The sequence below is a fragment of the Leiobunum rupestre genome, chromosome 10 (assembly GCF_980474605.1).
Source record: "Leiobunum rupestre chromosome 10, qqLeiRupe1.1.hap1, whole genome shotgun sequence".
Taxonomy (NCBI): Eukaryota; Metazoa; Arthropoda; class Arachnida; order Opiliones; family Sclerosomatidae; genus Leiobunum; species Leiobunum rupestre.
In genome coordinates this window covers 4,253,466-4,267,132 of record NC_143393.1, presented here as the reverse complement: position 1 = coordinate 4,267,132, position 13,667 = coordinate 4,253,466, and the positions used below count along the sequence as shown (strand labels likewise).

General features: G+C 34.2%; 1 protein-coding gene across 1 annotated transcript in view; it reads left to right on the top strand.

The window, feature by feature from the left end:
• LOC149923375 (multidrug resistance-associated protein 1-like) overlaps positions 1–13,667 on the top strand; it is an 82,738-nt gene that overhangs the window by 3,929 nt on the left and 65,142 nt on the right. The window contains exons 4-5 of the mRNA XM_090161606.1: positions 721–814; positions 879–1,063. Coding sequence (XP_090017732.1) covers positions 721–814; positions 879–1,063 — 279 coding nt within the window. The remainder of the gene's footprint in view (positions 1–720; positions 815–878; positions 1,064–13,667) is intronic.

Here is a 13,667-nt window from a genome sequence, read left to right as displayed (position 1 = left end):
TTTTAATTAAAAATTAAAAGAAGTATATAATAGCGTTTTAGTGCAAATTGAAAAAGGTTTTTGGGCTAGTAAAGCCATTGATTTAACTCAAACATAAGTTTAAATGGTCTTATCTAATATTTAGTTCATTAGCAAAACCAGATTCCAATTATAATTGCACACACAAAATTACGCAAATTCCGAAATTTCCGTTAATACTGGCGCCCGTTGCAGAGGCAAACACTTCCAAACAAAATCTACAACGTGCTTTTTTTCACTAATCCTTAAAGATATAACTTCTACTTGACGTCTACTGACTCGAATATCGAAATAGATGTTATAAATATAAAGAGACTTATATAAAATTGTAAAACCAATTTAAAAATTTAAATCAGTCATTGGAGCTATTTAAAGTAACAGTTTACACATTTAAATAGCCACACGTTATTAAATTACAAATACGTAAAACGCTTTTTCAATTCATTGTCTCTTTACTGTTTACAAAACATGCAAATACGGCCAAACTTATTTATATTAATATATGTTGTGATGGTGTTTCGCGTTCCTTTTAATCCAATTCACGCTCTAACCTAAAAGTCGTTCCCTCTAAAAAATAAATCAGCCTGGTATTTCATTGCGTATCTAAAACATCTCTTCTGAGGAATACTAAACGAGGTTGCCGGCAGATCGTCTCATTTACATAATACAAATAAAAGTGCAATAAATATTGATATTTTTCAGGCTAAGGTTTCTGTTGATAGAATAAGAATTTTTTTAAAAACTGAAGAAATAGAGCCCTACGTCAACCTTGTTAATGAAAATAAAATGAATGAAGGTAATTTTTAATTAATTTAAAACATGTTTTGATGAAAATATTAAACTCTTCACCTTTCTTTCAGTAATTAATCTTTCCGACACATCATTTTCTTGGGAGGAAAAAACTTCGACCATTCAAGACATCACTTTAACAGTCACGAAAGGAAAATTGGTGGCAGTTATCGGAGAAGTAGGATGCGGAAAGTCATCTTTGCTAAGTGCACTTTTGGGAAATATGGAAAAAGTCAAAGGGACAGTAACAGTCCAGGTAACTAACTATACCCAGGTAGCAAACTTAAAGTCATTTACACGTGTTTATGGCATGCGTATTGTACGTGCTCAATCAACGTGTGTCCACGGTTGATCATGTCCGCCTAAATAACGTGTTTAAACACGATTATTTAACGTGTTTTACCCGTGGTTCAACACCTACGACGCTCGTGCATAACACAAATCTTCACGTGTTAAAAATAAATCTTTACACTCTTTAACACCACCCAAACACTCTTTAACACCACCCAAACACTCTTTTAACACTACCCAAACACTGTTTTAACAATGATTTAACACCATCACACAGTTCTAACACTTACCAAACACCATCTTTACACTATTACAACACTTACCATCTTTACACTTTAACAACACTTACTAAACCTCATATGTACACTTTTCAAACACTTCTATAGCACTACCCATAACCAGCATCAACATTTGATTAATACCACGTATAAACTTCACTAACACGTCAACAAAACCACGTCTACACTTACCCTACATCAACATACAGATATGGATTCGTTTAAATCTGACTATACACTTGCCTAAAATATTAACACAGTTGTCAAAAACCAAACATTTACAGTAATATACGACGAAAATTGAAATGAAAGTAATTCAGATTTAATGAAATTTGGCAATTTAAATAGTAGGAAATGCTAGCACAAAATTCGACAGTTTAAAACTAATTCTTTTAGTTTATTTAAAAGTAAGTATCAAAACTAAAATTTGAAAGTTCAAACGCTATAGCTATTTTTCGTGAAGTGAATTATTTAAATCGTATGGAGAATGGTTTATTTGATCAATCATCAACCACGGAGTTTGCTTCTTTTCCATCCTCTTCCTTTTCTTCACTCGGTGGAGTGGGTTTAGTTTTTGCTTTCATTGAGCTTTGGATTCGATTGGTAGCTTGTTTTAGCCATTCTTTAATGATAGTCTCAATTTCGCTTTCCTGAGTCTCCTTTAAGGTATTATTAATTCGTTTTCACCTAAAAAGTGAATTTTTACATTGAACTTTTATAGGTTTATCGGAACTTAACACATGTATGATCAGAAGTAAATGAACCTAAGTTTTAGGAGAGGGCCAAAATTTTAAAACGCTTTTTCCTTAACGTGGGGAGATGAAAATCCATCGGAGTTTCACCCCCTTTAGTTCCCGCCAAATATTGCACTAGGGAATTGAGGGTATCCATATTCGATATACACGTCATAACCTACTAGTCGATAGATGGCGATAGTGTAGCTATGAAGGAGCGAAATTCGAAAACTTCGATTAAAGGGAGATCTCATATGGAAAATGCGCTTAGTATGAGAGATATAGCGGTCTGATAACTTCGGTTCATTTTCATCTGGTATCATGTATAGTCAGTTTCAAAAAGTAATGACTAATTATTAAATCTTTGCTTCAACAATTTTTTAAACGACAACTTGGCGTGGCCAGCCCAATTATATTTCTTGGCCATTTTGTCACTAATTACATTGTCTTATGCCATCACCTAAGTTTCTACCACCTAAACCTCCGGGAAACGATACCTAGAAAATTGACTTTGGTTAATACTAGGAAACAATAAGCGGGTTCTTGAGAAACACAAACCAACAAAAACTGATTATTTTTATGACTTGAGAATTAAGTGGTAAGTTCAAGTTATCGACATCAAGTTTTGAAATTGTCGTGTCGCTTTCCAGATAAATCTTGTTCAGCATTCTACCGTTTCCTTCAATTTGTAGTTGATTGCCCTTCAATCTTTCTTAATATGGTGGCTTGTGCGTCTGTAATCTGTCGGATTTGATGAAGGACGCCTTCTAGTACATTTTGAATACCTAAAAATATTTTATTTTTTGTAGACTTTAAAACCAAATTGTACGAAATTTGCTTAAACATACTGCGTGGTTTACAATTATTTACAGCTTTTTCTTCATTGATTTTAAAAGTCGAGTTATTTATCTCAGGTGCCTTTTCATAGGAGTCTTGAACTCTTTTTGTATGACTTGTACGTAAGTAGCTATTGGGCAGTTTCCTATTTTTTGTAGAATTGCTGTCGTGGTTTTTGATCAAGCTACTCTTTATAGGTGCATTGGATTTATTATTAGTTGAAGTTGATACAAAATAAAGTTCAGGAACTTCAGGGATATCTGCAGCTAGGGAGAATGGTTTATTATTTTATCAATTCAGTAATTTTATTAACTTAAGTTTACTTACTTGAAAGAGGCACTGAAGACGGTAAAGCCTTGTCGTTACTCGGACTTGGGAAATTAGGAACGATTGGCAGCAACTCTTTTCCTAATGATATTTGGTGCTCTTGAAAAAAGTACGTAAGAGAGATAAGTGAGGCGTTCTACCGATAAGGGGGCACCTGCGGGCGGGGGAAACGGGGGTGAAACGGGCCCCTGTAGGGGCCCCCATTTTGCGGCAATATTCGGCGGGGTCAAAAGGTTAGCTGATTTACGATGTTACCCTTATAAAACCTAACCCTGGGTGAATAGGTTATCTGCCCCTATGGCGGTGTGGACAATAAATAGGGTGAAACAGGCCCCTGTAGGGCCCCCATTTTGCGTACATTTTCGGCGGGGTCAAAAGGTTAGCTGTTTTACGAGGTTGATTTACGATGTTAGGTCAATAGGTTATCTGCCCCTATGGACACGATGCAAACAGCCGTTAAATAAGGGTGAAACAGGCCCCTGTAGGGTCCCCCATTTTGCGTACATTTTCGGCAGGTCAATAGGTTAGCTGATTTACGATGTTAGGTCAATAGGTTATCTGCCCCTATGGTGGTGACACGATGTTATGCAAACAGCCGGCCCGTCATAGTTAATAGCTGGAGGCACCCCATTTTAGGTCAAAAGGTTAGCTGATTTACGATGTTATAACCCATAAAACCCAGGTGCTAACCCATTTTAGGTCAATAGGTTATCTGCCCCTATGGCGGTGACACGATGTTATGCAAACAGCCTAGGTGGTAACCCAATTTAGGTCAAAAGGTTAGATGATTTACGATGTTATAACCCATAAAACCCGGGTTATAACCCATAAAACCCAGGTGCTAACCCATTATAGGTCAATAGGTTATCTGCCCCACCCTATGGCGGTGACACGATGTTATGCAAACAGCCTACCCGTCATAGTGAATGTCACCCCCCTGTCTTTCGAGTTGGTTGGTTTTCGCCGACAAACACTTTCGGGCCCCTAAGGGTAGCGTAAAATAGCGGGCGTTCATCGGTAAAAGTGTTTTGGAAAAAAAGAGCAGAGTGTATACAAATTATAAGGTTTTATTTAGATATTCAAAGTTACAGTACATTAAGCGGATGAAAACGTTTAAAGATAAAACAATTTAGTTTTAATATATTTATGGTGTGTAGATACCATATTAAACAAATTGTAAAAGTTAAATACACAAAACATATTTTGGTTGGCCACTGTTTCTTTAAAATCGTCAATAATTTTAAATGCTGTTACGTAATTGGACGCATAGCGGACAACGGTATCATACCTTTCATGTTCATCCGATAGAAATAAATTGTTGGGTGCACATGGTTCTTTATACAATATTTCGTAAATTTTACGATAATTATCGGTTATAACGTAACCCATTAATTCAAAGAGTTTTTGGTTCACTTTAAGGAGTTGAATGTGCGAATTAATGAAATATTTGAGTCTGTCCAATTCTCGAGTTTCCGGCGCTTTGATTACGACCGACGCTTCGGATATCGTACTTTGCAAGGTTAATTCTTTTTGGTCAGACATGGCGGCGGTCACTAGCGCATCAGATAGCGGGAACGGTGATCGAAAGGGCAACCGTTGGGGATCATTTATTTGTTCCCAGTGGCCGTATAAATCATCCCAGGCGCGCGAAGACATTTCAAAGACCTGGTGTGTGATTTTATTGCATAGAGCTACAGATATATCGAGCTCAGACGTAAAACCCGTAGTAACGAAAAGCTCGGATGAAAGTGAATACCGAGGGTTAACTTTCCGCTGAGTCGGATCAAATTTAGACATTTTAGTAGGCGCTGGAACGTTATCTACACAGCTTCGTTTAGACATGATGCTCGAGAAACGGTTTGTAGTGTACTGCCGATGGATGACGGGGATGAATCCCTTATATAGCGATAATAATTTGATGACGTAATCAGGATGACGTAATGGGTTGACTCAATGACTCACGCGATTAGTCAAATTTTGCGGTGTTATGTGTATAGCGACGGCCATATTGGTAAACCAAAGAGATAGAAATTCTACAAGTCCCATTAAAAGTAAAATCAACGCGATTAGTAATGCGTTTTTAGGATTGTTCGCGATAAGGCGAGTAACGGGAAAGGCGGGATCGTCCCTATTCGGTAGGGCTGGTGGAATCATCTGACATGATGTTATGCAAACAGCCAGTAGCTATAAACCCGAGTAATGGGCCCCCTACGGCATCTGTCAAACACTTTTTTCCACGTGCGAGTGGTGTTATGAAATAAATCCAAATAGTTCAATGGGTCGAGCCCTTTGTGTATCTATTCATAACTATTTTCACCGACAAACACTTTCCCCGTGTAACATTATTTTCAAACACTTTTACGATGCGCAAAGCTATCCGTCTTACGGAATATCGGCCCTAAGGGGTAAAGGGTAGATAGAGGATGGCCCTTGCCCCCCGCGCGTAAAATAGACACAGCGGGTGTCCCCTCTCGCTAGCTAAAAGTGTCGTTTTTACATCAGGTGTGGATTCTTCGCGCTAAAATGGTTATAACAAACGATTGTTCCCACCAAAAATGTAAAATCCATCTCCGCTGTTCTCGGATGAGGACGTAGCCATTTAAGTTTTTATCAATTTTTATATTTTTAGCTTGGCGATGTATTCCAAAATTAAATGGTAACCAGTATGCGTTACAATTTCAAGATGCAAGATACTCGAGAATGGTAAAATAGTCTATATTTAAAGTTAAAATGCGAAAACTATATTTGTATAGTCGAAATTTATTTTAACGTATTAAAATAAAAATTCATCTTTCTGACAAGAGTCTTACCCATCATACATGCACCATCTAATCTGGAATCTATGTTTAACAATTGGAGGAATTCGTGTTTACGATAGGCTCTTTTTTAACGTAACTTAGTACATTAATTGAGTATTTTGAAATATTTTAATATCGGAATTTTTTTTGATGTATTAAAAGTAGAGTTAAGATGCTTTTATAGTATTTTCTATGTATTAGCATATCTGAACTTGCGGTTCAATTTTGGGTACATGGACCACTTACACGCTAATGATATTCAAATGAAGTTTAAAAATATTTCCATTTGACGAGTCCCTCTTTTTATATCAGCAAAGTACTGAACGATTCTATCTTATGGATTTAAATAGTTCTAACAATAGTACAACTACAACATTTGAGAAAGACACTTTTCCCATTGTGAAAGTGGAATACAAAATAAGAATCACTTCAATTTAAAACGCACTTTAAATTTAAGTATAGACTATTTTACCATTCTCGAGTAACTCTTTTTTCTTTAAAAGCTGAAGAAATATTAGAAACGACATCAGTGATCAATTAATTGTTTCCGAGTATGACAGACGATTTTTGATATTAAAGAGTCATTTTTCAAAAGTAAGATTGTTTTCGGTTATTTTTTTTAAAGCTAGCTTAGAAATCACATTATTTTTATATATAATTATTTAGTTGTAATGTTAATTCTTAATTACTGGTAGCCTTCACTAGAAACTATTATAAGAATTATATATGAATTTATAACCAAGCGTGTATTTACCACTAGTGAATGCAATATCAGTCGAAGAATTGAAGAAAGACGGAATCACGTCATTATTAAGAACTAGTGACTACTTCTGTATATATTGTGACGGTTCAGTTTTTCATGTTCCAACTGTCGGACGGCTAGCATGGTACTGTGACGGATACTCAATCTGTTTGAAGTACCGTAAAGCTGTTTATTTCCAATCAAAAAGAATTCTAAGTATAAGAATTCCTCCAGGTGTATTAAAAGCGTTACCACGCATATATTTGTGTTTAAATTGTGATATGTTGGGCACTAAGAGAGCAGCCAATTTGTCATATTGCGAAGTAACTGGTGGATGTTGTGTATTTCCAAAAATTAAAAAATAATAATAGTATGTGTGTGTTTTTCTATTATTTTTCCACCTATATTTGGCGTATTGAAAGCTATTTTAACGTATTGAACGTAGAGTCAGGGGTTTTTATAGTATTTTACTACCTATATTTACATTTTGGAAAGCTATTTAAACGTATTGAGCGTACAGAGTATTTTGCATTATTTATGTTAATAAAAGGTAATTATTGTAGAAAATAAAAGATATTTTAATTAAAACATTTCGGTGATCTATTCCAAAATTAAATGGTAACCCCGTATGCGTAACAATTTCAATATGCAAGATACTCGAGAATGGTAAAATAGTCTATATTTAAAGTTAAAATGCGAAAACTATATTTGTAGTGTTCAATTTAAAAGAAAATTACTTCAGCTTTTAAATAAGATTTTTTTCTGTATCTACCCTATATCATTTACATATTATTTTTTTATTCTAATTTAACCATAACTTTAAAAACGTTGCACGTCTGAATAGCTGTGTAGAGTACGATTAACAGAGATACATATTTCTGGGTTCAGTTAATGTGATGATTCGAGTGAAAAATTTGAATATGTTAAAGTTATTGGATTGAAGGAAACTTCAGTGTTTTCAGAGTGATAATTAAGGGAAGTTGCCGTACAATATAGTTGAAAATTATCTTTTTAAGTCTGTGTCCACCCATTGATTATGTTAAGAAGTGAAAAAATTTCATTTAGCAAGCTTTTCTTCAATTTCGGTATCCACCCTGTATCATTTAAAAGCTCAAGCATTGTTTTTATCAAGTTAATTTCAAAAATATCTTAAAACAAGCTTCCCTAAGTCTGACTAGCTCTGTAGGGTAATAATAAAATAGCTAAATATTTTTTGGGTTTAATACTTGTGATGCTTAGTGAAAATTTTCCATATATTACAGTATTAGGTTGGCTAATTATTTTTTTCACCTGCTACCATTCTCAACGGGTGAACATAGAATAACAAAGATAATTGTCCAATATATTTAAAGCCAACTTTCCTTACATTTCTCTATGAAAACACTGAAGCTTCTTTCAATGCGATAACTTTATTACATTCATTTTTTTTCCAGAATTACAATTATTGAATCGAAAAAAATATGGAACCACCCTAGAATTAACCAACACAGGTATTCAGAAGAGATGGTGTTCAATTTAAAAAAAATACTTTTTTTGGATCCACCCTATATCAGTTATATAAAACCTGAAATTATTTATTTTTTTGAATTCTAATTTAACCATCACTTTAAAAACGGTAACTCCCCTTAAATTTCAAACTGAAAACACTAAAGTTTCATGCAATCCAATAACTTTGACTTTTGAAATTTTTTCACTCAGAATCATCACATTAAATGGGAGCCACTCTGTATCGTAAAATTAAAAGCTCAAGCAATTTTTTTTCCAAATTCATTTTTAACTTATCTTAAAACACGCTTCACTAAGTCTGACTAGCTCTGTAGGTTAATAATAAAATAGCTAAATATTTTTTGGATTCAATAATTTTGATTCTGAGTGAAATATTTGCATATATTACAGTATTAGTTTGACTAATTAATTTTTTTTTCATCTGCTACCATACTCAATGGTTGAACATAGAATAATAAAGGTAATTTTCCACTATATTTAAAGCCAACTTCCCTTACATTTCACTATGAAAACACTGAAGCTTCTTTCAATGCGATAACTTTATTACATGCATTTTTTTCCCAGAATTACGATTATGGAATCGAAAAAAAAATATGTGACCACCTTAGAATTACCCAACACAGGTATTCAGAAGAGATGGTGTTCAATTTAAAAAAATTACTTTTTTTGGATCCACCCTATATCAGTTATAAAAAACCTGAAATTATTTATTTTTTTCAATTCTAATTTAACCATCACTTTAATAACGGTAACTTCCCTTAAATTTCAAACTGAAAACACTAAAGTTTCATGCAATCCAATAACTTTGACTTTTGAAAATTTTTCATTCAGAATCATCACATTAAATGGGAGCCACTCTGTATCGTAAAATTAAAAACTCAAGCATTGTTTTTATCAAGTTAATTTTAAACATATCTTAAAACACGCTTCCCTAAGTCTGACTAGCTCTGTAGGTTAATAATAAAATAGCTAAATATTTTTTGGGAGTCAATAATTTTGATTCTGAGTGAAATATTTGCATATATTACAGTATTAGTTTGGCTAATTAATTTTTTTTCATCTGCTACCATACTCAATGGGTGAACATAGAATAACAAGGGTAATTTTCCATTATATTTAAAACCAACTTCCCTTACAGTTCACTATGGAAACACTGAAGCTTCTTTCAATGCGATAACTTAATGACATGCAATTTTTTTGCCCAGAATTACAATAATTGAATCGAAAAATTATCCAACTCGGCTTATTACGCGGATAATACAGAAATATAAATTACTTGATCAAAACGTTTTACGAATAATTTTGAGAGCTTTATCTATTGAATAAAAGTTAACCATCCCCAACCTCAAGGGTGGTATCGCGCTTAGATAGAAGACCCGATATGTTCGCGAATTCCGACAACGACCATAATTTCAAACTATGTTTTTTATATTTTTTATTTATTTCTTTCTTTTATTTTGTTTAATTATATATATTTAAAATTGAAGCTGAAACAAATTTTAAAATGACTTTGGTTTCCCAATAAGACATGCTACCCTCCCCACCTCGCCGTCTTGCACGCGTGCGCTGATTTCCCCTGGGGGGGCGCGGTCTGGGGCGCGGATTTCTCGGGGGGGGGGGGCGGTCGGGGGAACTTTGGGACGAAAAAATATTTATGCATACATATAGCGGAGGCTACTGTTCTTTAGCCGCGCGCGTTTTTTCTCAAAGGCTAGTGTTACGTCGTCATAAACGGAGTATAAATTCCCGTCGCGCGACTACACCCCGTTTTATTCATAACTAAACCCTCAGTATCGTGTCGGTGGCATGGCGAGAATGGCCGTTGTCGAATTTGACTTTCTACTAGGAAAATCCGCCTCGCGCTCCGGCGGAGAGCCCCCCGACATTGTCGTGAAGGAACTAGCTATATCAACAGTATCGACCCCTCCCGCCGTTCAAGCTTGGACTTTCGAACAACCCTATCCAGTACAACAACTTCCGAACGCCATTAAAAGACAAAACGGCTGGGTGTCTAGGAACCTTCACGGTATTTGCTGGACCGCGGGGTATCTCCCGTATTATAAACTACCCGCCTGCCTTATATCAGCTGTTTCGAGTGCTGATATGATTTTTACAAAAGGAGACGTAAAGTGTAAATTTTTAGCCGATTATATTGAGACCGCCATATACGATTTGGAAACTTTTGACTGTCCCCGAGCTGTGACTTTTGATACGCCCCCGCCAGTGAAATGTCTATTCAGACATCAAACTCTAAACACCCGACAACCGTGTTCTTTGGAACGAAGTCTACTTTTCGCCGACTGGATTACCCAGAACCGCGCTGAAATAGATAACCAAATACGATGTCCATTTTAATTTTTTTTTGTATCGCACTATAATATTTTTATTTGACTCGTAAAAGAAAAATAATTTTTGTAATATATCATCTTATAAAAATTTTTGTAAAAATAAATATTTTTTATTATCTTATAAATCCGACTCGTTATTTCTCATTGCTCGCGTCATTTTTTAGATTATGTAATTAATAGTTCATTGCGTCCATTCATTCGCCCACGTTGGAAAAATATTATAAACGTATTTTAAAAATATTAAGTGTCAATTTATCAATGTAAAATTTACTTTATACGGTCACCTTTAAAAATAACAATGTATTCAATATAAAAACGTTTATTCACATTTTCTTTACAGCGGTTTTAATATTATGAATTTGATTAGTTTTACAATATTCTTGAAAATAAATCAGAGCAGCCATTTCCTTTTCAGTCGGCATTTTTAATTCGGCTGGCAGGTTAGATGTAGTTGGTTCGGTTGATTCCATTGTGGCACCGCGCTTTTTACATGCCACAATAAGTTCGTTAAGATAATCGATAATTTTATCATCTGACATTTCCTCGGCCTCCGTGTAATGGAGCGATTCACTCGTATCACAATCACACGCCAGATCCGAATCTTCTTTCATTGTATTACAAGATAAATGTGTCATTAAATGTTGTTTGAAACCTCTCACGGACCGGTATATTTCCGAGCATATCCCGCATTTCTTGGGTACCCTAAGCTGAGACATCTTCCTCTTTCCCATAGCGGCTGGCTTATGAAAACCACAACGCATCTACGTAATCTTTACGTTTCATGGTGTAGATTACGTCATCTTTAGTGAGTCATTTTTAAATTACGTCATTTTTATAGATTACGTCATTTTTATAGATTACGTCATTTTGGGGGGTTTAAACCCAGAAATATTATTCCGTAGCTCAAAGAGAATCGGGATGGCATAAATATATTGTGAATTTTAAAAACGGTTAAAGTCTCTTTTCATTAAGTATTTTTAAATATTTGAATATCGGAATTGTATTTTGCCCGCGTTAAAAGTAGAGTTTAGATGTATAGTCGTTTTAAGAAATACTCGTGATATAGGTTCAAGTGCCCAGCATATTTAAGTACTACAATGATATTAAAATAAAGTTTAAAAATATTTCCATTCTACGTTACTTTAACAACGAATATTCTATGACGTCAAAACACTCAAATCCATGTTTCAAAGTCAAATTAACCGCGCAAAACACTTAAATCTATGTTTTCATTTGATTTTTAAATTAACCGCGACGCGCCCCCCGAGAAATCCGCGCCCCAGACCGCGCCCCCCCAGGGGAAATCAGCGCACGCGTGCAAGACGGCGAGGTGGGGAGGGTAGCATGTCTTATTGGGAAACCAAAGTCATTTTAAAATTTGTTTCAGCTTCAATTTTAAATATATATAATTAAACAAAATAAAAGAAAGAAATAAATAAAAAATATAAAAAAACATAAGTTTGAAATTATGGTCGTTGTCGGAATTCGCGAACATATCGGGTCTTCTATCTAAGCGCGATACCACCCTTGAGGTTGGGGATGGTTAACTTTTATTCAATAGATAAAGCTCTCAAAATTATTCGTAAAACGTTTTGATCAAGTAATTTATATTTCTGTATTATCCGCGTAATAAGCCGAGTTGGATAATTTTTCGATTCAATTATTGTAATTCTGGGCAAAAAAATTGCATGTCATTAAGTTATCGCATTGAAAGAAGCTTCAGTGTTTCCATAGTGAACTGTAAGGGAAGTTGGTTTTAAATATAATGGAAAATTACCCTTGTTATTCTATGTTCACCCATTGAGTATGGTAGCAGATGAAAAAAAATTAATTAGCCAAACTAATACTGTAATATATGCAAATATTTCACTCAGAATCAAAATTATTGACTCCCAAAAAATATTTAGCTATTTTATTATTAACCTACAGAGCTAGTCAGACTTAGGGAAGCGTGTTTTAAGATATGTTTAAAATTAACTTGATAAAAACAATGCTTGAGTTTTTAATTTTACGATACAGAGTGGCTCCCATTTAATGTGATGATTCTGAATGAAAAATTTTCAAAAGTCAAAGTTATTGGATTGCATGAAACTTTAGTGTTTTCAGTTTGAAATTTAAGGGGAGTTACCGTTTTTAAAGTGATGGTTAAATTAGAATTCAAAAAAATAAATAATTTCAGGTTTTATATAACTGATATAGGGTGGATCCAAAAAAAGTAATTTTTTTAAATTGAACACCATCTCTTCTGAATACCTGTGTTGGTTAATTCTAGGGTGGTTCCATATTTTTTTCGATTCAATAATTGTAATTCTGGAAAAAAAATGAATGTAATAAAGTTATCGCATTGAAAGAAGCTTCAGTGTTTTCATAGAGAAATGTAAGGAAAGTTGGCTTTAAATATATTGGACAATTATCTTTGTTATTCTATGTTCACCCGTTGAGAATGGTAGCAGGTGAAAAAAATAATTAGCCAACCTAATACTGTAATATATGGAAAATTTTCACTAAGCATCACAAGTATTAAACCCAAAAAATATTTAGCTATTTTATTATTACCCTACAGAGCTAGTCAGACTTAGGGAAGCTTGTTTTAAGATATTTTTGAAATTAACTTGATAAAAACAATGCTTGAGCTTTTAAATGATACAGGGTGGATACCGAAATTGAAGAAAAGCTTGCTAAATGAAATTTTTTCACTTCTTAACATAATCAATGGGTGGACACAGACTTAAAAAGATAATTTTCAACTATATTGTACGGCAACTTCCCTTAATTATCACTCTGAAAACACTGAAGTTTCCTTCAATCCAATAACTTTAACATATTCAAATTTTTCACTCGAATCATCACATTAACTGAACCCAGAAATATTTATCTCTGTTAATCGTACTCTACACAGCTATTCAGACGTGCAACGTTTTTAAAGTTATGGTTAAATTAGAATAAAAAAATAATATGTAAATGATATAGGGTAGATACAGAAAAAAAATCTTATTTAA